At 55.5% G+C, this 25,143-nt stretch overlaps 1 protein-coding gene across 1 annotated transcript in view; it reads left to right on the top strand.

The window, feature by feature from the left end:
• The first annotated feature begins 428 nt into the window (after positions 1–428).
• Positions 429–25,143, top strand: part of LOC127392991 (tyrosine-protein phosphatase non-receptor type 11-like) — a 40,878-nt gene continuing 16,163 nt past the window's right edge. The window contains exons 1-2 of the mRNA XM_051637571.1: positions 429–500; positions 21,818–21,940. Of these exons, the coding sequence (XP_051493531.1) occupies positions 487–500; positions 21,818–21,940 (137 nt within the window). The 5' untranslated portion in view covers positions 429–486. The remainder of the gene's footprint in view (positions 501–21,817; positions 21,941–25,143) is intronic.

Below are 25,143 nucleotides of genomic sequence, written 5' to 3'. Positions count from 1 at the left end.
GGGTGCGGGGTGGGGGGAACGGGAGGCGGGGATCGGGGCCGGGGGGTGCGGGGTCAGGGGGACCGGGGGGGGGGGGATCGGGGCCGGGGGGAGGCGGATCGGGGGGTGCGGGGTCCGGGGTGCGGGGTCGGGGGGACCGGGGGGGGGGATCGGGGCCGGGGGGTGCGGATCGGGGGCTGCGGGGTGCGGGGTCGGGGGCTGCGGGGTCTGGGGTCGGGGGGTGCGGGGCCGGACGGTGCGGGGTCCGGGGTGCGGGGTCGGGGGGTGCGGGGCCGGAGGGTGCGGGGCGAGGCCGGTTGTGCGGGCGCTGCCCCCCCCCCCCCTCCTCCCGGTGCTGCGGGGGGGGTGGGCGGGGCGGGGGGCGGGGATTCCCCCGCGTCACAGGGAGGGGTTTCCCCGGCGGCCCCAGCCCCCGGCGCCCGGCGGGGCGGGCAGTCGGTGCGGGAGCGGGACGGTGCGCGGAGCCCCGCGGAGCCCCGCGGAGCCATGACCTCCCGCAGGTAAGGACCGAGCGGCTCCCCCCGCTGCCGTGGCCACCGCCGGAGCCTCCGTGGCCACCAGACCCGGTCGCCGCCTCCTCCTCCGCTCCCGCAGCGCTGGGCTTTGCCTCCTTTGCCCCGCGGGTGGTTGTGCTGGCCCGGCTGCCCCAGCTCGGTGGCCGTGCTGGGCTCGCAGGCTGCTGCTGCTGTTGGCCCTGGGGCTCAGGAGCTTTTGGCCGCTGCCCCGAGGGCTGTTCGGGTCCCTCTTGGACGGGACGAGCGCCCCGGGAGAAGCGGCTGCTGGAAGCATCTCGTCCAGGCTGGAGATGCTGGAGATCCCGCTGGTGCGGGAACAAGGCGTGAAACTTGCTTGGAATAACTTTGTGGGCTGTGAGCTGGAGAAAGCAGAGTCGGGGGGGGGGAGGAAAGACCCTGTGGTGCCTCTGGTGTGTCGGTGGTGCCTCCCCAGCCTCTCCCAGAGAAGCCGTTTCAAAGCTTCAGTCTCTTTTTCCCCCCCCGAGGACTCACACAAGGAGGCTGTGCGACTTGGGGACATGGTCCCTCCTCAGTTCCTCCTCCCCTGCCGTGGCTGAGTGGTCATTAGTCATCCAGGGGATGGTCTTTCTGTGCCCGTTTGGCTGCCAGCTCCAGGCACCAGGTCCCACCCAAGGCTCCCCCCAGGCTTCAGTGCAGAGGGGCTTCCTAACAGCTGGTTTGGGGGTTCCTCCTTCTCGTCTGTCTTTCTGCAGCCTCCAGGTGACCCAAGGAAGCGTTGGTTGCTACCAGAAGTCAGGGGTGTTCTGTAAACCCCAGGAGGGTGAGGCTGGGGAGGAGCCCTCCAGCTGGTGGGCACTCCAAGTGGGAATCGGGCTCAGTTTTGGGACAGGGAGCACCCCTGGGGTGTTGGGACAGGACCCAAGAAGGGCAGGTGCTGAGTGGGGTTCCCAAAACCATCTCTTGAGCATGTAGAAGCTCCAGAGTCTCCTCAGGCCTGTTCCTGCAAAGCCAGGACTGAGGGGCTTGGTTGCTTTGTGGTGTTTTGGGTCTCTTTTTGCCACCCAGCACTGGCTGGCTGGCCTGTCCTGCCCTGTGTGAGTGTCTGCCTGGCTCAAAGTGTGGAGAAGCAGCTGAGGAAGAGGAGGCAAGTGCTCATCTGGGCACCACCTGGAGCTACAAACCCTGCTTGGGGATGGGTGATGGAGTAGAGAGCAGAGGGCTGGGACCTGGGGGCCCTGGATTTCATTCCCGTGCTCTCTGAGCCCACAGGCAAGTCAATATTTATCCACAGTTACCTCTGCCTTGCTCACCCCACCCTGTTGGGCATCACCAGCAGCCTGCTTGGAGAGCAAGGTGGTTGTCATGCTGCTCCCTGCAGGAGCCCTGGGAAGGGCTGGGAGCTGGGTGGGTTGGCTTTGGTGTTGGGGGCCGATTGCTCCCAGCCTCTGCTGCCCTCATCCTTCCCACCTGTGTGCTGGAGTTGGCTGGATTTGCTGGTTCTCAGGTCCAGGGCTGTCCCCTGGCTGCGAGGTGGGGTGCTCTGGTGGGGGCAGTGGAGCTTTCAAGACCATCTGCTGGGACTGAAGGATGCTGCATCCCCTTCTGCCCTGGTACAGGGGCAAGGTCTGAATCCAGGGAATGGCTTCAGGAAGCAGGCGTGTTGGGCCACCAGCCTGTAGGGAAGGAGGGACAGATCTGATCACCTAAGGAGGGGGGAGAATTTGTGAGAATTTGTTGCCATCAGCCTGAACCATCAGCTGTGTCAGAGTCAGCTCAGAGCTGCTGCCAGGGCCTGGCTCTCTTATTCCTTCAGCAGCAGCATGTGGAGAGAATGATGGTTTCTTTCCCTCTCCCACCTTCACTGGCATGGGACCCCTCAACTGCAGGAGAGGTTTGGAGGTCAAGGAGGTGCTGCAAGGACAGGGAAATCCCAGCTCTTCTGGAAGGGCAAGAGCCTGGGAATCCAAGAGTAACAGCTGCCCCTCCTCTGCTCTGTGTCTGCTCAGGTGCCATTAGGGGCTGTTTGCTATGGTGGGGGGATCATGGATGAACCTGAGACACCCCCATGGCTGAGGAGCAGCCTGCAGGTCCCAAACCCCCTGTTTCTTTTCCTGGAAAGGAGCTGCAGAGTGTCTGGAGTGCTCAGCCAGTGGCAGCTGGTTTGGGCATTGCCCTTGTCTGCAGGGCAGGTTTTTTTCCTTTCCAGCCAGGTTTCCTGGGATGCCATGGCTGGGAGGAAGGGCAAGTCTGGAGGAAATGATTGATGCTGCCTTCTGGGGGAGGATTGTCCCCAAAGCAGGGCTTTGCCCCAGGCCTGCAGGGTTCTGTCCCAGAGTGGCCCTGTCCCAGAGCTGAACTGCTTTGTCCACACGGATTTTCTGGCACGTTGTGGGTGGTTCCCTCTGAAGTCTTGGATCCCTTGTAATGAGGAGCATAAGCTGGGCTGCTGCAGCCCCCGGGGTGGGAAGTGGTGGCTGCTCCAGCATGGCTGAGCACTCAGGACTGGCCCGAGCCCTGCACGTGCTTTCCCCACAATGGTTTTCCCTGCTTGCTGCACATCAAATGCATCCAGCTGGATCCTGAAGCCTTCCCTGCTCAGCAGCCTGGAGCATCTGCTGCAGTGACAGGGGATAGAAGGCCAGTTCCCTGAGCAGCCTGTGGTCCCAGCTTTCCCACTCCCTTTTCCAGTGAGAAAAACACCCGCTTCCTGCACTGAATCCAACATGTAAATATTAACCTTCAGTGTTTGCAGTAGCTGATTACTTTGGCAACTTGGGGGGGGGATGATGTGGTAATTTTGGGTCCAGGAAGCAAAACCAGGTCAGTGTTCTGGCATCTGGGGTCTTCATAGAACGACCCCAGACTGGTCTGGGTTGGAAGGGACCTTAAAGATCATCTAGTTCCAACCCCCCTGCATGGGCAGGGACACCTCCCACTAGATCCCCCACTTGTACCCATCAACAGCACATCGTGGGCAGGGCTGAGGGTGCTGGTGGCTGGAACCATGTGGGCTGTGGGTCTGACCCTTTTCCTTTCCATCTCCTCAGGCAGGACTGGAGCACTGGGCTCTGGATACTGGGCACCAAGAGGGAGGGCGAGTTGGAGCAGATGGGGAGAGGTCCCAGCAAAGCAGCTTGATTTCACACCCTGCCTTGCTCACATCAACAGGCTTCCTGAGACCTTCCCAGCGAGGCAGCTGGTGCCTTTTCCTCCCCTCCTTTGCCCTCATGGCACCTGAACCTCAGCTCAGATTTCCCCTGGGTGTCTCTCCCTGGCCAGGCTTTGTGAAGGTGTCTTTGGACACAGGCTCTGTTAGCAGCAGGGTGGGAGAATCAAAGCCCAGAGGCTTTTAAGACTGCCCAGGCAGGCGGGGAGAGGAGAGCTGGGAAATGCTCTGCCAGTGGAAGGAGCAGACCTGCTTTTTCACCAGGCTTCACTGTGATAAATGAGGATGAGGACGTTGGCAGCAGCTTAAATTGCACTTCAATCACAAGCCCCCAGCCTGCTGCTCCTTTCCAGATAGGGCGAGTTCCTTGCTGCAGGTCATGAAATGTGGAAATGCACTGTTCTCTCCCCTCTTCCAGGGAGATCATCACTCTGAGGGAGAGATCCAGCCTTGCCTGGGAGAGCTTTTGGATCAGGCCCTCAGTGATTTATTTTTTTTTTCCAGTATCCTATTGGTTCCCCCCAAAGCAGAGCGAGCTGCTCACATTATGATCCCAAGACAAATGAAGCCCTCAAGGCCCTGGAGCACATTTCTCAGCTGCAGCTGGACCTCTTCTTCAGGCTGCCAAGGAGAATTCCTGGCTGGCTGCAGCAACAGGGCAAGGCAGAGCTCACCCAGGAGGAAACCAGCCTCCCAGCTCCCACTGCCAAAGCTATATTGAGGGCCAGTTTCCTTTGTGGCTGGGTGGTACCAGAGCTTCTGGCTGCTGCTTCCAGCAGGGTTTCAATTCAGCAGGTTTCTAGGAGGTGGTTCTTCTCAGGAACCTCAGAGGCACCTGAACGAATGGGTGGGAGCTTTATGCTCCAGTGGGGCTTTGCCAGTGGAGCAGCAGCTTCCAGCTGGAGAGTCCCAGGGGTTTTGGTGCAGGTCTTGCTTGGAAGGGGTCTGTCAGAGTGGTTCCAAAGAATGTTTATCAATATGGTGTTAGGAGCTTTATAAATGTATGTATATAGGTGGGTGCTGCTGCTTATAGCTGGACAATCCCAGGGGTCCAGGTGCAGGCCTTGCTCCAAGGGGATGGTTCCATCAGAGTTATTTCAAAGAATGTTTATCAATATGGTGAAAGGTGCTTTATACATAAATATGTATATAAATCTATATATATATGTCTGCAGCAGCATCCAGCTGGACAGTCCCAGGGGTCCAGGTGCACGTGTTGCTCCTAAGGGAGCCTGGAGAAGGCTGCTGGTGTCCTACCAATCTCCCCAGAGTCTTTCTGGTGGTCACCCTCCCACCCTTGCAGTCTGGTCGCTCACTAAAAACTTGCTATTTGCTGCCATTTGGGGTTACATCCCTGCCCTGAGGGACCAACAGAGCCAATTCCAAGCCTAAAACAGGCCCACACCTTCTGGGGGCAGAAGTGCTCCTGAGGCTACAGCTCTTGGAGCATTGGCTGGTCCTTTTTCTGCAGGGGGAATGGGTGACTTCTCCTGCTTTTTCCCTGCTGTGACCAAAAAGCAGTGGCTTGGGCAGGGCTGCACCTTCTGAGGTGCCTGGTGGGGTGGGATGGAAGGTGGTTCCAGTGGCACGTTCCAGGAAATGTGCGTGGGACGGGGCCTAATCAGATGATGGGGCTGGGCTGTTCACAGGCTTCCTGCCCAAGTCTGAGGGGAAGAAGGAAATTCTTCTCATTAAACCAAGCTGGAGATCAGGAACTGTGTGCTTCCTGTGTGTGCAGGGTTTCTTTTCTGCAAACAACTCCTGCTGCTGCTTGTGCCGTGGTGCTCTCCAGAGACCTCTGCCTGCTTGCAGGGGCTGAGGGACATACTTGGAGGAGATGGACGCTTCAGCATCTCCCCCTGGGCTTTCTGAGCTGCTGCTCTCCTCTAGCAGATGCTGTGGCTGTCATACCAGGCAGGTCTGATGTGGAGAGGATGTTGCTTTGACCCGGCTGCAGTAGAAGCATCTCTCGGGTGGCCTGGGAGGGTGTGACTGAGGGCATCAGGCTTTCCTTGGGAGGACCTGGGGGGGGGGAACACCCTACTTTGCAGCCCCCCTTGGCTCTGTGTTGGAGATTTTTCTCATGGACATGAGAAAGAGATAAGCCTCATCCTCTGCTGCATCTTCTTTTGCAATGGGAAGGTCTCAGCATCTCCACCCCGCAGCCCCATCCCGGCTGGCTCCTTGGCAGGGGCTCTGGGGCCTCCACGAGCCCTGGCTGGGGGTCAAATGAGCTCTGTCCTGCCCCCATCACTGGGGCACAAGCAGGCACCCCGATCAGGGCCTGGAGGAGTTGGTCACTGGGCCCAGCTGTGGCTACTGGCCAGGGCGAATCACGGCAGCGTCCCCCACAGCCCCTCAGGGAGGGCTGTGGGCTGGGGAAGCCTCTCCCAGCAAGGAGGGATTAGGTTTATCTTGCTTTGTGGCAGCTTCTTGGTGTGGAAAGGAGAGCTGGGGGAGGAGAGGGTGAGCTGGTGTTGGCTGCAGCTCTCCTGATGACCTGATCAGGTGAAGAGCCCGGCTGGTAGCAAGGATCTGCTCAAGGTCTCCTGTGCACGAAGCTGGTGGGGGTGGTTCCCAGCCTGGGCTTGCTGTGGGGTGTGTGTCTTGATCTTCCCAAGGACAACACAAGTGCTAGTGGTGGGAAAGCTGGCTGGCCTGGGAGGAAAGGTTGTGGCAGCAGGGAGAGGCAGGTGCCAAATCCAGGCACCTCCACGTGCATCTCCCCACGGCCCCTCTTGCACAGAGACAGGGTTGCTGTGCAGGTGTCCAGCACCCTGCAGGCCAGGTGATCTTCATACCTTTTGCATTACCTGGGGGAGGGGATCTCTGTGCTGTTGAGATCTCTTTCATTTCAGCCCTGTCCTTTTCCTTCTTTCCATCCAGTTGAGCAAGAACCTGCCTGTGACCTTAAGATAACGAGGTCTGGAAATTCCTCTCATTCCCACTGTACAGTCATTGGACTTATCTGGATGGGGCCATGACTCCTGAGCTGTCTGCTCAGCTCCTCTGGCTGCTACAAAAGAGATTGAATTTTACTTTTTTTCCACTTAAATACATCTCAGGCTTGCAAGAGTCCCCACCAGAAGAGCTAGGTAGGAAGAAGCTTCTCCTCGTGAGCAGGTGCTAAATAAGAAATGTGGCACTTCTGAAAGTTCCCTTTTTGGTCAGACTGTACCAGTGAGTCTTCAAGGGTCTTGCTGTGGCTATTTTAACCCAGCTGAGGGGGAGAGAAGATGATGGAGAGAGGAGCTTTCCCAGGGTCCCTGGTCCCCTCTCCCACCTGGCTTTGGAAATCCTGTTTCCTTCTGCCTCACCCTCCAGGACACGAGTGGGAACAGGGCTGAGCACCTTGGGCTCTGTCTGCCTTGACTGAGGTGGTTTGGGGAGATGGGTGCTGTGGGTGCCCAGGGGGTGGGAAAAGGCAGTGGTTGGGATGCCAAAGCCCTGGTAAAATCCCATGGTTTGCTGTGGTTTGCAGTTCCCCTCCACAGCCCCTGACAGAGGGAAGCAGCTCGAGATCTCAGGACCTGGGGAGTGTCTGTGGATCCTGGACACAGAGGAGAGCCCATCCCTTGGGATGGGTTGTTTGCCTTGGGGGTTTCAGGAGGGTGGGAAGGTGAAAAAGATTTCATTTCAAAACAACAACAACCAAAAAAATCCCCCTTCACACCCTTGAGCAGCATCCCTACCATGTAAGGTCCTTGCCAGGGCTTATATTTATCCTTGGTTTGTTTGTTTGGGGTTTTTTTTTGGGAGGGGGGTATTTTTGTTTATTTGTTTGTTCCACCCTCCTGAAATATTCCCACCAGTCTCCTCTCCAAGAAGTGTAACAAGCCCTGGACTGATTAAATTCTAAATATAACCATGATATGATTATATCCTCCCCCCTCTCTAACCCCCCCCCCTCCCCTTTCCAGTTCCTCATGATGCATCCAGGTAAAAAAAAAAAAAGAAATAGCCTTGGCAACCCTTCAAAGGGGACACGGGGCTGTATTTTTGTCTTGTCACCCTGCCCAGGTCTGAAATCAAACCTCCTGGTTTTTAATGAGCTGGTGGGGTTGGGTGATCCTGGGAGCTGAGGGTGTCTGGGCTCAGCAGGAGGGCTCGGGCAGAGCACGACGTGTCGGGGCAGGGGCCACGGGGCAGGAATCTCCTCTCCTGCTGCTGCCAAGTGGGATGGAGCCCAGGGAAGCCCAGATGCTGTAGCACGAGGCCACCCACCCATCTGGTCCCTCTCCTCCCAGGCTCTGCTCTTGCCTTCCTTTCCTACTGCCTCGGTGATTTATTTGTTTGGTGGTGGTTCTTGGAGAGGAACCTGCTGAAGGAGGAAGAGCCTGGTTAGCTGGAGCTCCTGGGTTCCTGGGCTGGCTCTGCTGCCTTGGGAGGTGGTTTTGGTTTTCCACAGCTCCTGGGAGAATGGCTCAGGGTGGGTTTTCTGCCCTTGGCCTCATCCTAGCAAGAAGTTGTTTCACTCCTGGCTGAGGGGAGCACAGTTCTTTTCCCACAGCCCAGGTCTGAATGTGCCACCTCCCTGGAGACACTCGGGGTCAGGCTGGATGGGGCTCTGAGCACCCTGCTCTAGTGTGAGATGTCCCTGCTTATTGCAGAGGGGCTGGACTAGATGACCTTTAGAGGTCCCTTCCAACCCAAGACCTTCTACGAGTGCTTAAGCATTATCCTACTCCCATTTTCCCAGCAGGAGGGGTGGGAGCCAAGTGCTTCCCTCTGCTGGGAGCTGGTCTGTGCAGCCCCTCTGGCTCTGCCACGGCTCCTTGACTTGCTCTCAGACCAGTTCTCTGGGGCTGCTGCTGGAGGAAAGGTGCCCACCTGTGGTTTGCACTGTGCAACCTGGAGAGCAGGACTCCCCAGAGAGCTCCCAGGGTGGAGATCAGGTGCCCCAGTGATGGGTTCTGAACCAACTAACTCTTCAGGTTCTCCTACTCACCATGACCCCGGTGGTCCAAGGTGGGGCTGGTCCCCTCCCGGGAGGATTCTGCAGCTTCCTGCCCTCTCAAAGAGCTCCCCTGCCTGAACCCAAGGGGCTCACCCAAAGCTGCTCAGCTTCAGGCAGCCCAGAAGGTGAGCAGGGAGCAGCCTCTTTGCTCTGCAGGGCTTGAAAAAACTTGCCAGCCACCAGATGGAGCAAAGGAACTCGAAACACCCACGGCTGACCCTTTGGTCAGGGGCTGCCAGGGGGCACTGAGGTGTCACCCCTGCTCGCTGGGCAGCTGCTGGGACCTGTGCCTTGCCAGGCTTTCCATTGCCTTCCTTCTTCCAAGCCTTCTTCCCAGGCTCAGGGTTGTCCTGGGGGCTGTCTCGGCCAGGTGGTGGGTGAGTGGAGCTGCACGTGTGTTGCAAGGCTCTTCCTTGCCCATCAACTGCTGTTGGGGCTGCAGGTCCCACTCCAGGACACCTCTTCAGTCTGGGCTGCTTCCGACCCGTGCAAGTGCTGCACCAGCAGTGCCTGGTTGCTCTCAGAGTTCAACCAACCCAGCAGCTGCTGTCACCAGCTCGGAGCAGGGTTTCAGTCCTGCCCGGGGAGCTGAGGTGTCAGTTGGTGTTGCTGCTGTAGCTTGAAAGCAGGGGGGGGGGAAGGTGTTGGTGTTGACATCTCGCTGGTCAGAGCTAAGAGGAACTGCTGTACTTGGAGAAAGTGCAGTCTGGGGAGGAAGGCAGCGTTCTGAAGTGTTTGAAATCAGCAGGTTTGGGGTGTCCCTCCTGACCCCTGGAAGAAGAGGGACACAATGCATCTCTGGGATCTGGACTGGCTCCTCCAAAGCCACCCCTCTAGCCTGGTGTTTAGCATTAGCCCCCTTAGAATTAAGGGTCTTCAGACCAGCACAAGTAGAAAGAAGCTGGGATTACCCCTGGCTGGTGCTGAGGGGAGTGCCTCCAGGCTGCTGATCTTGGGTCCAGGCTGTTTGCACGTGGTCCCTCATCCTAGAAACCATCTGCTCCTGCAGCAGTTGTGGTGCCATCAGCCAGGACAATCCTCCCACCTCTTGTCACCAAGAGGTGTTTGGGCAGTGACTCTACCTAGGGGAAAGCAGGCAGCCATTTCTTCTCCCTTCTTTGGCTTATACAGGAGTCAATATTTATTAAATATTTGTTTAAAGTGTATTAACTAATTCATATGTATTAAATATTTGAGATCTTTCTCCCAGAAGAAGACTCTTGCTCCAGCTGCTGCAGGTTTCCCTGGCTCCATGGCAGAGGGGCTGGCAAGAGTGTTGGGGGAGAAGGGAGCACTGAACAGGTTCCTGCAGGGAAGGGATGGCTAAAAAGCTGTGGGGGGCACGAGGGTGTCACGTAGTGAGGACACTGAGATGTGGTCTGGGCTCTGAAGAAGCCCTGCAGCAGCAATCAAGCACATTAATGAAGTGTCAAGGAAAGAGCTTGAGGAAAACAGGGTGGGATCTCATGCAAACATCTGGCCTGAGCTCCAGCAATCTGGTTGCAAATGATAAATGTCCTGGGGGGGGGGGGACATTTAAGCACGAGTTGACAGCCCAGTTAGCACTGCAGAAACATTTCTGAGCAGCCTGGAGGCTTCTGAGATCACTTGAGTCTGGGGGATGCTGAAGAAAGGTGTCTCCTTGCTCAGTGTTCTCCTCCCAGCCTGGGGTGGACATGGTGCACTTCCCAGGGAGGCAGGTTGGCTCCTTCAGCCCAGGGGTGACAGTGGGAGCTGTGGGGAGCAGGGGCTGAGCAGGATTCACTGTGCTGGGCACTGCTGGGGCTGCATCTCCAACCCTGGGGTCAGTTCTGGGCCCCTCAGGACAAGAAGGACATGGAGGGGCTGGAGCGTGTCCAGAGAAGGGCAGTGGGGCTGGGGAAGGGGCTGGAGCACAGGTCAGAGCAGGAGCAGCTGGGGGGGGGGGGTCTCAAGGAATAAGCAAGAGAACAAGAGGAAATGTCCTCAAGTTGTGCCAGGGGAGGTTGAGACTGGATCTTGGGAACAATTTTTTTCCTGGAAAGGGTTGTCAGGCCCTGGCCCAGGCTGCCCAGGGATTTCCAAGCCCTGTAGATGTGGTGCTGAGGGACACGGGGCAGTGGTGGCCTTGGCAGGGCTGAATGGTTGGACTCGATGGTCTCAAAGGTCTTTCCCAACCAAACCAGGGCCATAATCCTATTAGGAATTTTTTTTTCACAGCAAGAGTGGTTAGATACTGGACCAGGCTGCCCAGGGAGGTGGTGGAGTCACCATCCCTAGGTGTGTTTGTCATTTGGTTGTGGTGTTGGTGGAGATGGTTTAGGGGAGAACTTTGTAGAGTAGGGATGATGGTTGGACTGGGTGATCCCGAGGGGCTTTTCCAACCTGAATAGTCCTATGATTCTATGATCCTGTGATTGTCAGAGCCCCCAGGGAGACACCAGCTCTTCAGCACCCACTTTGCCGCCCTGGGGGGGGGTGTGCTGTGCAGGGGCAGCCCCAGCTCCCTGGAACCTCTTCATTTTCCCCTTTTTCCTGCAGCATTGCAGCTGTTCTCTCTGGCATCTCTGACCTCTGCCCACACCAGCAGGGGAGAAGTGTCTGGGTGCTCAGGAGGAAGCTGCTGGGTGTTCCAAAGCCCAGGTTTGCAGGGCAGTGCACAAAGCCCAGGCCTGGTCCAGTTGGGAAGCTGCTGATGCCCTTGGTTGTTTGATGCCACTTCAGCTCTTCCCGTGGCAAAACCTGGTTTGGTTTTTTTTTCCAGTGTTGCTTTCAGCCTTGGGATGATGACCCAGAGAAGGAAAGAGGATGAGTTTCTATTCCCTGGATATTTTGTTGAGCGTCTTTGGAAGAGTTTGGCTGTCAGGGTGATCTCAGTAGGAAAATCTGTCTTCTGTTTATGCTCTGGGGATAAGGAGAGAGCTCAAGTGCCAGTTCCAGGCAATGTCCTTCCCAGGGACAGCAAAGAAGATTTTTGAGGCTTTACTGCTGTGTTTGGGAGAGAGGAGCTCTCTTCTGTCACTGCAGCCCTTGGTTTCTTGCAGGAGTGGGAACACAAGTTCTTTCTGCCCAGGGGTGGCATGAGGGAAGGTCTGTGTGCCTGAAAGCTTGTCTGCATTTTCCAGTGGTGCCATCTGATCTAACACAAGGTGTTATCTCCCCCCGTGGACCCACTATCACGACGTTAAACCCCAGACCTGGAGAGATGGAGATGCTTGGCCATCTAACCACCCGTGTTGAGTGTCCCTTCTCGTCAGGGCAGAGAACTGGGTTCTCTTCTGCATCGCCCCCAGGAAGGGCTCATTTCTCTTTGTGCCTGAAGAAGGGGGACTGGGCTCTACCTTGGGTGCCCTCCAGCCTCGTGTCCCGTGTGCTCCTGCCAGCTGCCCAGGAAGAGCCACCTCCGAAGGGCTGTGCAGACCCACTTCTGCCCGAGGTACCCTTGTCCTTGGGGCCTGGCAGTACGTGCTGCTCAGCACATGGGAGCTCCCAGGGCTGAGAGAGGAGGTGCCCCACGGTGGGTCACAAACCCTGCTTTGGGGGGCAGAGAAACCCAGTCAGGGCCAAACGGAGGGAACGGCCTTTTAAGCTCCAAGCAGGAAACCCAAAAAGCAAGCAGGGATGCAAAGGTTTTTCAGGGCATCTGAGTATCCTGAGGGTTGCTCCCGAGGGAGCAGAGCCCAGATCCCTGAGCTGGTGATCTCCCTTGGTCCCACGACTGAAGGCCATGCCTGCTGCTTCCAGCCCAGCAGAAACCTCCGACTCGGCTTTGCGCGGGGGAGGCAGGTTTTGGTAGGACGGGCCGTTCAGATACAGGAGCCCCACAGCTTTGCCCACCAGCCATTCTTTTTCCTCCCCCCTGTAGCTTTGGCTGCCCATGAGCTGACAGACTGAAGCTGTCACGTGTGGTGGTTGCCCTCCCCAGTCCCCTCCTGAGCACTGAATTCACAGCTGCCGGCTTCGTACTGATAAGAGAACGAGATGACTTCCTTTTCTTCTCACCACCCCCGCTCCCTTCCAGAATAAGCTGGGCTGTTGTGTGTTTTTTTGGTAAATAACCAGCTGCCACCTCTTCACTTGAAACTTCCCAGGCTCCACCACCTTGGCCAACCCTCCTGAAGGATGCTGGAGGCTGGAATGTTCCTATCGGGCAACGAGCTGCCTTGCACATCCTAGAGCAAGTTCTCCCCACCTCCCAAACCCTGTGGGTCTTGCTGCCTTTTGGGCTGCCCTGTGGTTTCTGTGGACTAACGCGTCTCTCTGCTGGGTCAGGAGCCTTGACCAGTTATGGTGAGGTAGGAGATCTGCTCTGTGTGTGTGTGTCTAGCTGCTATTTTTAACAAAGCTGATATTTTTGAGCGGGAACCGAGCGGAGGGGAGAAGGCTGGAGGTCACCCCTGTGGGTCAGCTGGCACAGAAAGGTGGGGAGACTAATTAAGGGTGCTCATTAGCAAATTCTCTGCAGAAGAGCAAGACTCTCCAGAGGACACTACCCTTCAGATGCCTCTGCTGCCCATGGGTGCTGGTAACTTTCTCCTTGTGTGGTGTTAGCAGTTTTGTGTGTGTGATTGCCATAATGAATGCAATTACTGACGAGGCTTTTGGTGCTGACTGCAGCCTGGGAGAGGTGACCCCCTGCTGTGAGCACTGTGCTATTTCGTGATGTTATTAGATTTTTATCCCTAATTACCTCGTTAGCAATGCTGGGCTAATAGTTACTGGCTCATCTCTCCGTTTGCTCCGCCGTGTCATGCTCTGGGAACTGCTTGTTGGAGCATTGTCCCTTCAAGGTGCTGGGCATCTCTGAGTTTGGTAGGTGCTTCCAGACCACCTGGAAATGGCATGAAGTCAGAAGTGCAGTTTCTGAAGCAGTGGAGGTCATTTGGGGTGTGGAAGGTGTAGAAGCAGGTGTGTGGGAAAGGGTCCTGCTGGAGTAGGGAAGGGGGCCTGAAACGATCCCTCTGCTGGGCCAGGAGGCTCAGCGTGCAGGACACAGTCCTGCCTGCTGGAAACACAGGGAATGCATCCAGGGAATGCATCCAGGAGGGAGTGGGGCAGAGTCTGGAGCTGTGGTTGAGGCTGTGAAATGCAACAGGGCCGTTGTGCAAGTGGCTGTGGCTCTTTGCCACGCGGAACATGCCTTGGGTTTTCCTTTCTTCCTTCCTTCCTTCCATGGGCGTGGGCTGCAGTGCTCCCCAGGGGTTCAGAGGATGGAAGCCTGGTGGCAGCTTACACTCTGTTGTATCTCAAGAGCATCCCAAGGCTTTTTCTACACTCACCTCATTTCAGTGCTGTTCTCTTTGTGTGGCAGCAGGGGCTGGTTTCTCAGGCTCTGTTCTCTTCTTTGAGTGTGTTGTGCTTCACTGCATCATAGCACAGCAGCTAAACAAGCACTTTTCTGCTCCAGGAGGAAGCCTGTCAGTCAGACAGCAGCTGGGCCACTTTCTGTGCTGGCTGGTGATGTGTATTTTTAAAGCCCCAGCTGCCTGCCAGGTGGGCCTGCAATTTAATTTTAACTTGCTTTATGAGAACAGAAACATCTGTAACGTGGAGGCCAGTACATTTCCATCAATGAAAGGAGATTTCTCCTGTTAGATCTGTTGAGACCAGTAGGTAGAGCCTCCTCTGGCTGAGTTTCAGGTGTTCATGGTGGTCCTGACAGTGCAGGGAGTAGAAAAGGCTAATTCCAATAGAAGTTCAAGTCAGAAAAGTTGCAGCTGAAAATAAAAACCTCACACAGCTTCAGGGCTGATGTGCTCCAACCAGCCTGGGGGGACTTGGCTACTCCTTTTTTAATTAAGAGGACATGGGTGTGAATCCTCTGATTGACTTGGGAGAGTCCCAGCAGCCAGGGTCCTGCTGGTGCAGGTGAGTCTGGGTGTTGAAATGCAGGTTGGCCTGATACAGCCAGGCCTGCTCCTCCCATCCCATGGAAACTGAGACAAGTCAGGCAAAACTTGTGTCTTTTTCCCAGCAGTTTTGGGCTTGTGCTGTGCTCCTGTCCCTGGGAAGTTCTGCAGCACGTGCTAATAAGCCAGCAAAACCTGTGGGGATTGTGCCTGTACTGGGCAGGAGCAGGTTTTGCTCCTGAAAGCATCTGTTGGCCGTGGGATTGCTCCTGGATCCGTGCAGGCAGCGTGGAGGCTGGGGGTAAATCAGCTGGGTAGCATCCTGCACCCTGCTGTCCTCCTGGAGCAGCCTTCTGCTGAGCTACCAACTGGCCTTGGTTCCTGGCTGGAAAGTTCTGGAAAGGCACCTGGTGTCTGAAGTCTTCTGCTGCCTGTGGGAATGTGCACCAGCTGCCAGTGCCTGTCCCAGCCTCTTTTCTTCAAGTCCCATCAGTTCTTCTCTGCAGTTGACAAGAGTTTCTTTGAGGTTTGACAGGAGGTGGTCTCTAAATGACTGATTTTCATTTCCTGTGGCTCATATGCCTGTGTTCCTACATTCTTCTTGCTGCTGTGACTCTGTCCTCAGAGTGCTCTGTTGATAACACGTGTACGTTGGTGGGGCCAGGCCCTTGTGGGGTAGAGATCCATGGGATGCTCTGGAGAAGGAACTCTTGCATCCCAGAAAGAGCATGTAATATCTTGTTTTGGAAGTGAGAACATAAGTTTCCACTTGTGGTGGGAGGCCAGGCTCTCTAACAACTCTTTCCTTCCTGCCTTCAGTTCTTGGTTTGAAGCATCTCTTCCTGTGGCTAGAGAGGACCAGCTGGAGCCCCATGTTTGGCAGTGTCCTGTGGCTAGGGTGAGCCATGTGGTAGCCACAGGCACCACGGGCTGAAGAATGCAGGAGGGGACACAGACACGCTCTGTTTTGTATTGACCCCCCCCCCTCTGTCTCTGCAGCAGAGTGGAATGGTCAGCTGGAGTTTTCTCTGGCGTGTGGTCACTGTCCCCTGTGCCATCACTGTGTCCTCGCTTGCCACCCTTGGGGTGGACTCTCCTGGCTGCACAAGGTGGCCAAAGAGAAACCCAGAGCTGCTGCTTCTGCAGTTTGTGATGTGCTTTTAGCCAGGGGAGGGCTCGTGCAAGATGTGCTTGAGCTTTCACAGCCTGTTGCTCTAAGGGCTAGAGCAGCCACACCTCGTGTGTGCAAACCAGCGGTGCTGGCAGAGCTTCCAAGAGACACGGCCATCATCCCCCTTGGTTCCTGCACGTGTGCAGGTTCCTGGTCTGCAGGAGCTGACCTTGCTGGGGGTGTGAGATGCCAGGGGCTCACTGGGGGGAGGAGGAGACAGCAATGCAGCAGGTGCTGGTCTCCTTCACATCCTTCAGGTGCACCCATGGGAGCCTGTAACACAACTGGGCCCCGTGCTGCAGCTGGAGGTCACCCACTCATGCTCTGGTTGGTGTCTCACTGTTTGCTCTAGCCCTGTGGAGCACCGTGTCCTTTTTGTCTGCAGAGGATGTCTCTTCTTTTTGTGTCCTGGATCCTAATTTTGTCTGTGGCTTCCTTTCCTTGTGGCTGTAGGGTCTTTATCTGGGGAGTGCAAGCCATGATGGTGAGGGAGGTTTCCCGAGCCAGCAGCGTGGGGTGGGCTGTGAGGAAGTCCCCAAGATAGGCAGAGCCTTCAAACCAACCCCCTGGCTTGCTGTGTCTGCAGGCAGCGGGGATCAGGGGCTCTGCAGCTTGGACATGGCCTGGCCAGACACTGGGAGGGTCACTGGGACAGGGAGCTGTGAAACCAGCATCTCCAGTGAGCCATCCTCCCTTTTAGACCTGAGTCATTTTGGTTGGAAAAGACCTTTGAGATCCTGAAGCCCAACCATTCAGCACCACCGAGGCCACCACTAAACCATGTCCCTCAGCACCACATCTAAATGACTTTGCAATCCCTCCAGGGATGGGGACTCCACCAATTTCCTGGGCTGCCTGGGCTTGGCAACATTTTTGGGGAAGAAATCGTTCCTAATATCCAATCGAAACCTCCCCTGAGCACAACTTGAGGCCATTTCTTCTTCTTCAGTGGGAGAAGAGACCAACACCCACCTCACTACACCCTCCTTTTCAGGGAGCTGTGGAGAGATCTTCTTCCAGCTTTCCTGGAGCCAGGCTGAGCTGTGTCCCTATGAAACAAAAAGAGATCCAGATCAAAATGCTGAAGAACCAGGCGTGTGATGAAATGAGTGTCAGGACAGGGCAGCTGCTGTGCCAAAGGCCCCTGCTGGCCTAGCAGCAGGAATTCTTCCTGTATTTCCCACCAGCAGCTGAATGTGGATGTGGAAAAAAACCCCCACAATGTGCTGAGGTGTTGGTGTCCATGTGGTTTGCTGGTTGGGACAGAGCCCTGGCTGAGATGGAAGAGCCTGTGGGAGCATCAGCTGAGGAGCTTTGTGTCACAGCCTGGCAGGGGCTCCTTTGAGTCAAAAGGAAAAATATGAATGTGTCCCTCTTGTTTTTTCATCTCTCTTATCTCTTTTTCCCCCCCCATAGCAAGGCTGACACACTGGGTATCTAATGAGGAGGGTAAGAACATGACCTTTTGTCTGTAAAGTTCACCCAGGCTTCCTTAGCAGAGAGTGAAAATGGTGTGTGGTGCACGGAGCAGAAGGGAAGGTCTGTGTCTGCAGTTTCTTCTTACCCTTTCTGCCTGTTCTTCTGGAAAATTGCTATTTTTGAGCTGATGACCCGATTAATACTCTTGGATTTCCCCAGAGAGATAAAAAGGTGTGATTGCATTTTGACTCACAGATGGTTCTTCGCCCCCAGTGCTGGTGCTCTGGGCTCTGCAGAGCAAAAGCCACTGTCCCAGAGTGCTGGAGACCAGGCTGTGGGAGCCATGGTGGAGCACAAAGCTGCCTGCTGGACACCTTGAGTCCTGCTCAGGTTCTTTGAACTGTATGTTGTCCTCCCAGGCTGGTCAGCTTTAATAGAAATTAGGCTCCTCTTGGAAACGGTTCCACAGGGGTGTGAAGCACCAGCCCCAGTCTTGGTCCCACTGGCAGAACTTCATCCAGCCATGCTGCTCCTGGCCTCTCCCATGCTCTTCTTCCCAGGCCTCCCCTGGTGAGATCCTGTTGCAGGGACCACTCTTGGAGAGCTTTCTGCAGCATCCCTGACCGTGGGGCTTTGCTCCTCCTTGTGACTCTGCTGTAAAGGGAGTTAAGACTTAGAAAAGCACCACCTTAACGTGCTTGGGTGAAGGACTTCTGTGCCTGCACTGGTCCTGGCAGGCTTGGGACCTGAAAGCAGCTTGGAGATGGACTCGGCTCCACTTTCATCAGCCCAGACTGTCTTGGCTTCCCTGGATGGTTTGCTTGTGTCCATCCCAAGTGGAGGAAGGGATCCACAGCCTTAGCTGGCAGCTATGTGACAGGAGATTTTCCTCGTCCTTGGAGTGATTTCTCTCTGATGTCAGCCAGGATTAACCTGGAAATCTCATTTCTTGGGCAAAGAAATCTCATTTCTTGGGCAGAATCATCGCTTTAGCCACCTAACCAGCTTGAAAGCCTTTGCTAAGGGTCTGTGATGGATCGTGGGTGTGTTGCTGCTTGGTAGGAGGGTGGGGAGATGGAGTGGATGGCTCAGGGGGTGAGTGAAAGGGACAGCAGGTGAGGAGGATGTGCCAGTGGCAGGTGTGGACTAGAACAATTTAGATCAAGGGACTGAATCAGAGGGAGAAGATGAGAGCAGCATCTCGCATGTGTCGGGGAGACAGGACAGATGTGGATTTCTATTCATTAACAATTAATGCCAGCTGAGGCTCCAGAGCCAGCAAATGGAAATTGTCTGCACCAGCTCCCTGCCAGGAGGGTGTTGCTGCTGCTCCTGGTTTTGCAGGAAAGAGCTCCTGGAGAGCTTTTGCTGCTGGCTCTGGCTTTGGAACGTGTGCTCTCCTCTTTGAGCAAAGGCCACCCCCTGGCCCAGGCTGGGGGTCTGCCCAGCTGCCCTCCTGCAGGGGCAGGACTGCCACTGGAACGACAGGACACAGGACTGACCTTTCCCTTGCAGGCAGAGGCCAGTGCTCACCTCCAGCTAAAACCTCTTTGGCTGGAACCTCCCTGCCCAGCCTGTGCCATGTGGGGAGAATCCTTTCTGAAGAGCGGTGCGTGAAACCATTTCTGACTGTAGCAGCTGAGTTTCAAACCCAAGTGTGGGCGGTGAGTTCACCCCCCCCTCTGTGATGTGACACAGAGGAGTGTTGGGTCTGCTGCAGCTCAAGGCTTTGCCTTTCATGAAGGTCATCACCTAAGGGGCAGAGACACGGGCCGAGGCTTCTCTTGCTGCAGCCAAGGTCGTTTCACACCCTCCCTGTGCAAACAGCCCCCGCGTGTCCTTCTGCAGGACCTCAGCACCCAGCCCACCTGCCCTTCCCTGCTGTTGGTGCTGTTCTTGTCTAGAAGTGATGGAGTCACCTCTGCTGGTGGAACCAGACTGGCTGCATTGACACCTGCTTTGCTTTGGGCTGGCTGCTTGTGCTGCTGCTGAGAACCTGCTCAGTGCAAAAGCTGGGCTCTCGAAATGAGCCAAAGGGTGCTGGATATCTAGATTCTGCTGGCATTTGATGAAAACAAGGTGTGTACCTTCTCAGAGAAAGCAGTTGACCGTTCTCACCAGGGTGTGAGATCCACTGGGAGAATGCTGTGGATGTAGGGAAGGATTTGGGCTGGTTCCTGTAGCAGTGACTTTGGCACCCAGAGAGTGAGCCCAGGCTGTGCCTGCCGTGGCAGTGGCTGTGATCACCTGGAAGCGTAGTGAGAAACCTTCTGTTTGTTTTCAAGTTGTTTACAGAAGGCTTGGGGGATGTTGGAGGATGTGCGCTGGCACCGTGAGCTGTCCCTGTGCTAATTGCTTTAGAAAAGGAAAATATTTACCTGTGTGTAGAAGTGAAGAGATTTGCAGGCTACATTGATTTAGTACCCTCCCTCCAGGCTGTGCTTGGTTAATGAGTCTTGTCATGGGATTTCAGTTGAACCAGACTAGAACCAGCAGGTGTGGAGAGGCTGCAGCAGAGCAGAAGGGATGTCTGGTGAAGGTTTAATCCCCTCCTCTCCCTGTTCCAGGTTCTTGTGCCCCCTCAGCTTGCTGGGCAGGAGCTGGTGTGGCACCAAGCCTGCTGACACAGTGCGTGGGCATTGTCTCTCGAGCCACGTTTGCTTTGATCTTCTCCAAGCCTCATAAATAGCAGCTTTACCATCACACCTGCTCCACATCCTCTTGCTGATGTTGGGCTGAATTGGCCTCTAAGCCCTGGCAGCACCAGAGGGGCTGCAGTAGGTGTGTGCTTGGGGCTGCCTTCTCTGGGGATGCCCCAAAAGGGCAGAGGGCTGGGGCAGCTCTGCTCTGGAGACAGGCTGGGAGAGTTGGGGTGTTCAGCCTGGAGAAGAGAAGGCTCCAGGGAGACCTTAGAGCACCTTCCAGTGCCTGAAGGGGCTCCAGGAAAGCTGGGGAGGGACTTGGGACAAGGGCAGGGAGGGATGGGATGAGGGGGATGGATGAAAACTGGAAGAGGGGAGATTAGGTTAGACATTAAGAAGGTACCGTCCTCCCATCCCATCCTTCCACATTGGAAGGTTGGACATCAGGTCCTTCTGCTCCTGTCACCTTCTTCCCTGTGGCAGCCCAGAGCCTTGGACACTGGAAGATTTACAGCCCCAGCCCCTCTGTCCTCATCCTGACGCCGAGTTGTCCGTTCTCAGCATCACACAGCTCTGGCTCCAGCTGAGATGCAGCATCCCAGGACACGGAGCATTCACCTGGGAGCCTTGAGGGACAGAGGGGATGAGGAGAGCCTACCAGAGCTCCCATCCCCTTCTTTTACCAGAGATGTTTCCTTAGCTTTCTCCTGCTGTGCTCTGGCTGGTAACATCATGCTGGTTTTATGGCCATTAGGCGTTCAGGGAAACCCCCTGGGTGGCCCTGGGCAGGGCTGTGAGGTCCCCGGGCTCCATTAAGCTCCATTAGAGGCCCCGAGTCCTGTCCCAGCAGCAGTTCTGCTCCTCACTTAAGTGCTACACGGTGGCTTTGTGGCAGGGTGTCACTCGTGGTGTCAGGAATATGAGGCTTGGAAAGGCTGGGATTCCTGTTTACCATCTGTTTCCATGGCCCTTCCCTAACAGACCTCTCTCCTCCTCCAGAATTCAAGGATCTTTCAGCAAAACTGTTTGGCTTGTGGTGGGAGGGAGGAAGGCCCAAGCCATGGAGGAGACAGTGACATTTCTTGACCCTTTTTTTTTTCCTTTCCCATGTCCCTTGGGGACAAACACCCTGGGCTGAGCCTGTGCTGATGGTGGTGGGGTTGCTCTCTGGGTGGGTTTCCTGACGCAGGCACTGGAGGTTACACACGTTTCTCTGCAGCAGTTGAGATCAACTGCAAGAGCCTGTGGGGGCAGCTGGTTTACTAAACATTTCCAGAAATGCTCCTCCTGGGAACCTGCCTTTGGCTTTGCTTGGAAAACTCAGTGTTGTGGTTTGGAGCAAGGGGGGGGGACTGCAGCCCTGCCCTGTGCTGGGGCTCCCTCTCTGCCCAGGGGGAGTTTTGGGTCTGCAGCCTGGTCTCCTGTGGTTGGTGCTGCCCAGAAACACTAGATACTCTGGGTTGTTGCTCTCCAGAGTTAGCTGGGGATCATCTGCTCGTTGCTTGTGAGAAATACCCCTGCAGCCCCGTTGCAGAAAGCTCTGCTGGGGCAGGAGCTCAGGCTGGAGGTGCTTCCAGAGCAGGGTGACTCTGGGGTGCCCTTTGTGGGACTCGGGAGGTTGCTCAGTCACAGAATTATTTTGGTTGGAAAAGACCTTGAAGATCAAATCCAGCCATTCCCCCAGCCCTGCCAAGGCCACCACTCACCCGTGTCCCTCAGCACCACATCTAAATGACTTTGAAATCCCTCCAGGGATGGGGACCCCACCAGTGCCCTGGGCAGCCTGGGCCTGACAACCCTTTTTTCCAGGAAGGAATTCTTCCTAATATCCAGTCTAAACCTCCCCTGGGCAACTTGAGGCCATTTCCTCTTGTCCTGTCTCACTTGAGAGAAGAGACCAACCCCCACCTTGCTACAACCTCCCTTCAGAGCCTGGCCTTTAGAAAGTGGATTTTCAGTGGCTTTTCAGCTCTTCATGGTGGCACCTGGATGGAGGGCTTTTCTGAGTGAAGGACGTGGGCTGGGTGAGCTGCTAGCTAGGGTTGGGGCTCGGTGCCCACCTTGCAGGTAAGGAGATGGTGTCTGCCCCTCAGGCAGCAGGAGGGCAGGGCAGGCTCAGGCTCCTCACCATTTCACATCTCACCTTTGCACTTTGCAGGTGGTTTCATCCCAACATCAGCGGGATTGAGGCAGAGAAGCTCCTCCTGACCAGGGGTGTCCATGGCAGCTTTCTGGCTCGACCCAGTAAGAGCAACCCGGGAGATTTCACCCTCTCTGTCAGGTAAGCAGAGGGGAGGAGGGGAGGAAGGGGCTGTCTCCAACTCTCCAGCACCTTGCTTGACCTACGTTGGCTGCACAGAGATGACCTCTCTGTGGTACCCCTGGAAGCTCCAGGGTCACTGTGCTGAAAGCCACACGATACTTCCCTGGGTCTCTTCATCCCTGGGGATTTCACAGCCCCGTGTCCTGCCAGGGCAGGCTTGGTGCTCGTGGGGTGTGTTTCCAGAGAGCGTGTTCAGTCCCAGTGGGGATGAATCATCTTCCTCTGATTTCAGAGGAACCTAATGGAGCTGCCCTAGGAGGGACTTGGGTTCTGTCTCTGTAAGGGATCCCAGGAGCAGCCCCAGCAGAGAGTGAGCTTGCTGACCAGCCTCACCGGGGCCAAAACAGGATTGAGGGCATCCTGGCCTTGTGTTCTCTGGGACCAAAGCAGTTCCAGAAAGGAAAGGTGCCATTTTTCCAATGTTCTTTGTGAAAGTAGCTCCATGTGAGGGAGTAGAGGAGATGCAGTGGGTAGAACTTCATGAAGGGAAGAGGCACAGAGGAGCCTTGAGCCACTGAGTCCCTGAGATAAAAGGAGCAGGTTGTGGGTTCAGGACATGAACCTTCCATGAGTGTCACGCAGCTGGGGAAGCAGCTCAGCAGAGGTTTCTCCAGGCACTTTGCGACACAGACCTCTTCTTTGTGGTGGCTTCAGTTTCATCTAAACAGCCCTCGTTCTGTTTAGGAAACTCTGGGTGAGTTTATAAACCTTTGGGCCAACACTGTGTTTAGAGACAACTTGGACAGGGTAGACAGAGCTTTTCCACCTGGCAGGGCCCTGACATCAAGCAGTCCCCCCCGAGCTCTCCCACAGCTCCTCACCCTAGGGAGCAACACAGTGGAAGGGGAAAAGTCCAGCTTCTCCTGCACGTTGGCTGGGTGGGGAGAGTTTGGGTCTGACTTGACTTCACTCCCCAGTCATCTCGCCATCAGAAGCGGAGGCGAGTTAATGAGGGAGGGCAGGAAGTGTTTTTTAATTAGCATTAATGAAGAGAGCTGTGGTGGCTGCGAGGGGGTACGTGTCAGTCGGGGGGGGAGGGTTGTCTCCCTGGGAGCTCAGTGTCCCTGCTCTGTGAGTCAGGGTGTTGTCTGATGGTGAAGTGCAGCGCTGACAGCACCTCCTTAGCCAGGCACCTGCAAGTAGGTGCAGGTTATGGCTGTGCAACCATGTCCTGATGTGGAAAGATAGCCAGTCAGCAGCATAATGGCCCTGGAGCAGCAGGGTGGTTGCCACACCAGCACCCCTGGAGTCAGTCAGTCCACGGGGCTGCCCAGTTCCCTTCCCTTAGCTCCAGCCCTGTGCCTCAGCCCCAGGCCACCAGTGTTTCTGCTGCTGTGGTTTGCTGCCTTCCACTGGTGCTGCTGCCCTTCCTCCCTGCTCCCACGTGCTGGGACTGAGGGGATAAAATCCTGCCCACCCATGGAACAGCTACGCCTGCCTGCTGAGCCCCAGAGCACTTTCGTTCTTGCTCTTATTTCTTTACCCTCCTCTGCCTTCAGCCTTGAACAACTCTCCCGTGTTGGCCGTAGGATCGAGCCCATTAACGCCCTCAACGCCCGAGCAGTGCCCTGCACTCATGCCAGGCAGAGCAGAGGCCCTGACTTGATATCACAGTATTGAACAATCCCCCCCCAACCCGCTGTCAGGCTGTAACCGAGTGGAAAATCTGACCAGCTCACCCAGTTCTGAGTAAACCAAAGCTGTGACATGTACCACGTTTCCAGGAAAGCGCGTTAGACGTGACCCACCTCGGAGGCAACGTGGTGAGCTTTGGGGCATGGAAGAGAAGGAAATAATAATTCTTTTGTTGGCTACTTTGAGCTGCAAGCCCTCCCTCCTTCCTAGCTCATCCCGGTTCCATGTCATGACCTGAAGCAAGGCTTGTCCTGTAGTCTCAGGCACGGAGGATTTGCTTGGACGTGGTCCCTGGTTTGGCAGACCAGTGTTGCTCGTGCTGCAGCTGAGACAAGTGCTCTTTTTCCACTGCTGATGGCCCCAAAACGTTGCCATAAATACTCCTGAGAACTAGAGCTGCAAGACCTAATAGATTATAAAACAAGTAGCTTTATGTGCTGTGAGAGCTGAGAACTTGGGTGGCTGTCTTCTCCCTGTGGTTTTCCCCCCTTCCCTCTTACATTACACACACACAAAGATGCAGCAGCAATGTGCTGTTATTCTCACCTACCATTGTATCTTGAGAGAGCTTATTTATTACCTCTAAACTGGACAGGTCTGTCTATTTTTTTGTCCTCTCTGAGAAGTAAAAGGTTTTCAAAAGGAACGATACAAGTCCCTTCAAAAATATCCCTGAAATAGAAGTTTGGGTAGGAAAAAAATCCCTTTAGGAAAACACTCAGAACCTCTTCCTCCTTCTTTCAACCCTCCTTCAAGCTTCTTCAAGGGGTTTTGAAAGCCAGCGAGGGGAAATGCAGCTCCTTTGAATGGCAGAGAGGATGTGGGCTGAAAAGGAAGCAGGCACTGGAGCTTTGGCTGCCCAGACCACACACCAAGTGACCACGTGCTGCTGTGTATCCAGCCCTGTGTCCCTGAAGAGAGGCTAGGAAATGATATTGCAGAAGTGATGAGAAGGTTTCCATGAAGCTCTGTGGCTGCTTTCCCTTTTTTGACCTCCGTGTGTTCTTCCAACCTTTCCCATTGCAGCAACAAATCTTCACAGGGTCTTGGTTTGTTTTGCAGCTCCTAAGAGGCAACCACGTGGAGAGGACATGATGTGGTTAATTGAAGGGATTATGTTGGTCCTGGTTTTAAAATAATAGGAAAAACTCTTCAAAAAGGCCTCAGCTCAGAGTTCAAAGTGCTGGCAACTTGTCATTGGCCAGACCTGGCTCCTTTCATCAGCCTTTCCTCTTCTGAAACGTGCTCCTTCTTGGAATGTCTCTGCAGTGAAGTTGAAGAGCTTGTTCCACCTGGAGGACCAGACACACCTGCTGCCATCGGGTGCCAGGAGGGCTGTTTCTGAGAGGTCTTTGTTCAGTGTCCTGGTGGTGTATCAGTGCCAGGTCCTGAATTTGGACTGATTTGACTCTTCTTCTTCTTTAGATGCTTCAGCAAATTTGTGGAGCACATCCCCAGGGAGGAACGTGGGCTGGCAACTTCAGCTGAAGTGTTAGGGTGCCGGGGAGTCGTTCTGAGTAAAGCTG

Source organism: Apus apus, chromosome 20 (genome assembly GCF_020740795.1).
Source record: "Apus apus isolate bApuApu2 chromosome 20, bApuApu2.pri.cur, whole genome shotgun sequence".
Lineage (NCBI taxonomy): Eukaryota > Metazoa > Chordata > Aves > Apodiformes > Apodidae > Apus > Apus apus.
This window is presented reverse-complemented; position numbering and strand designations above follow the sequence as displayed.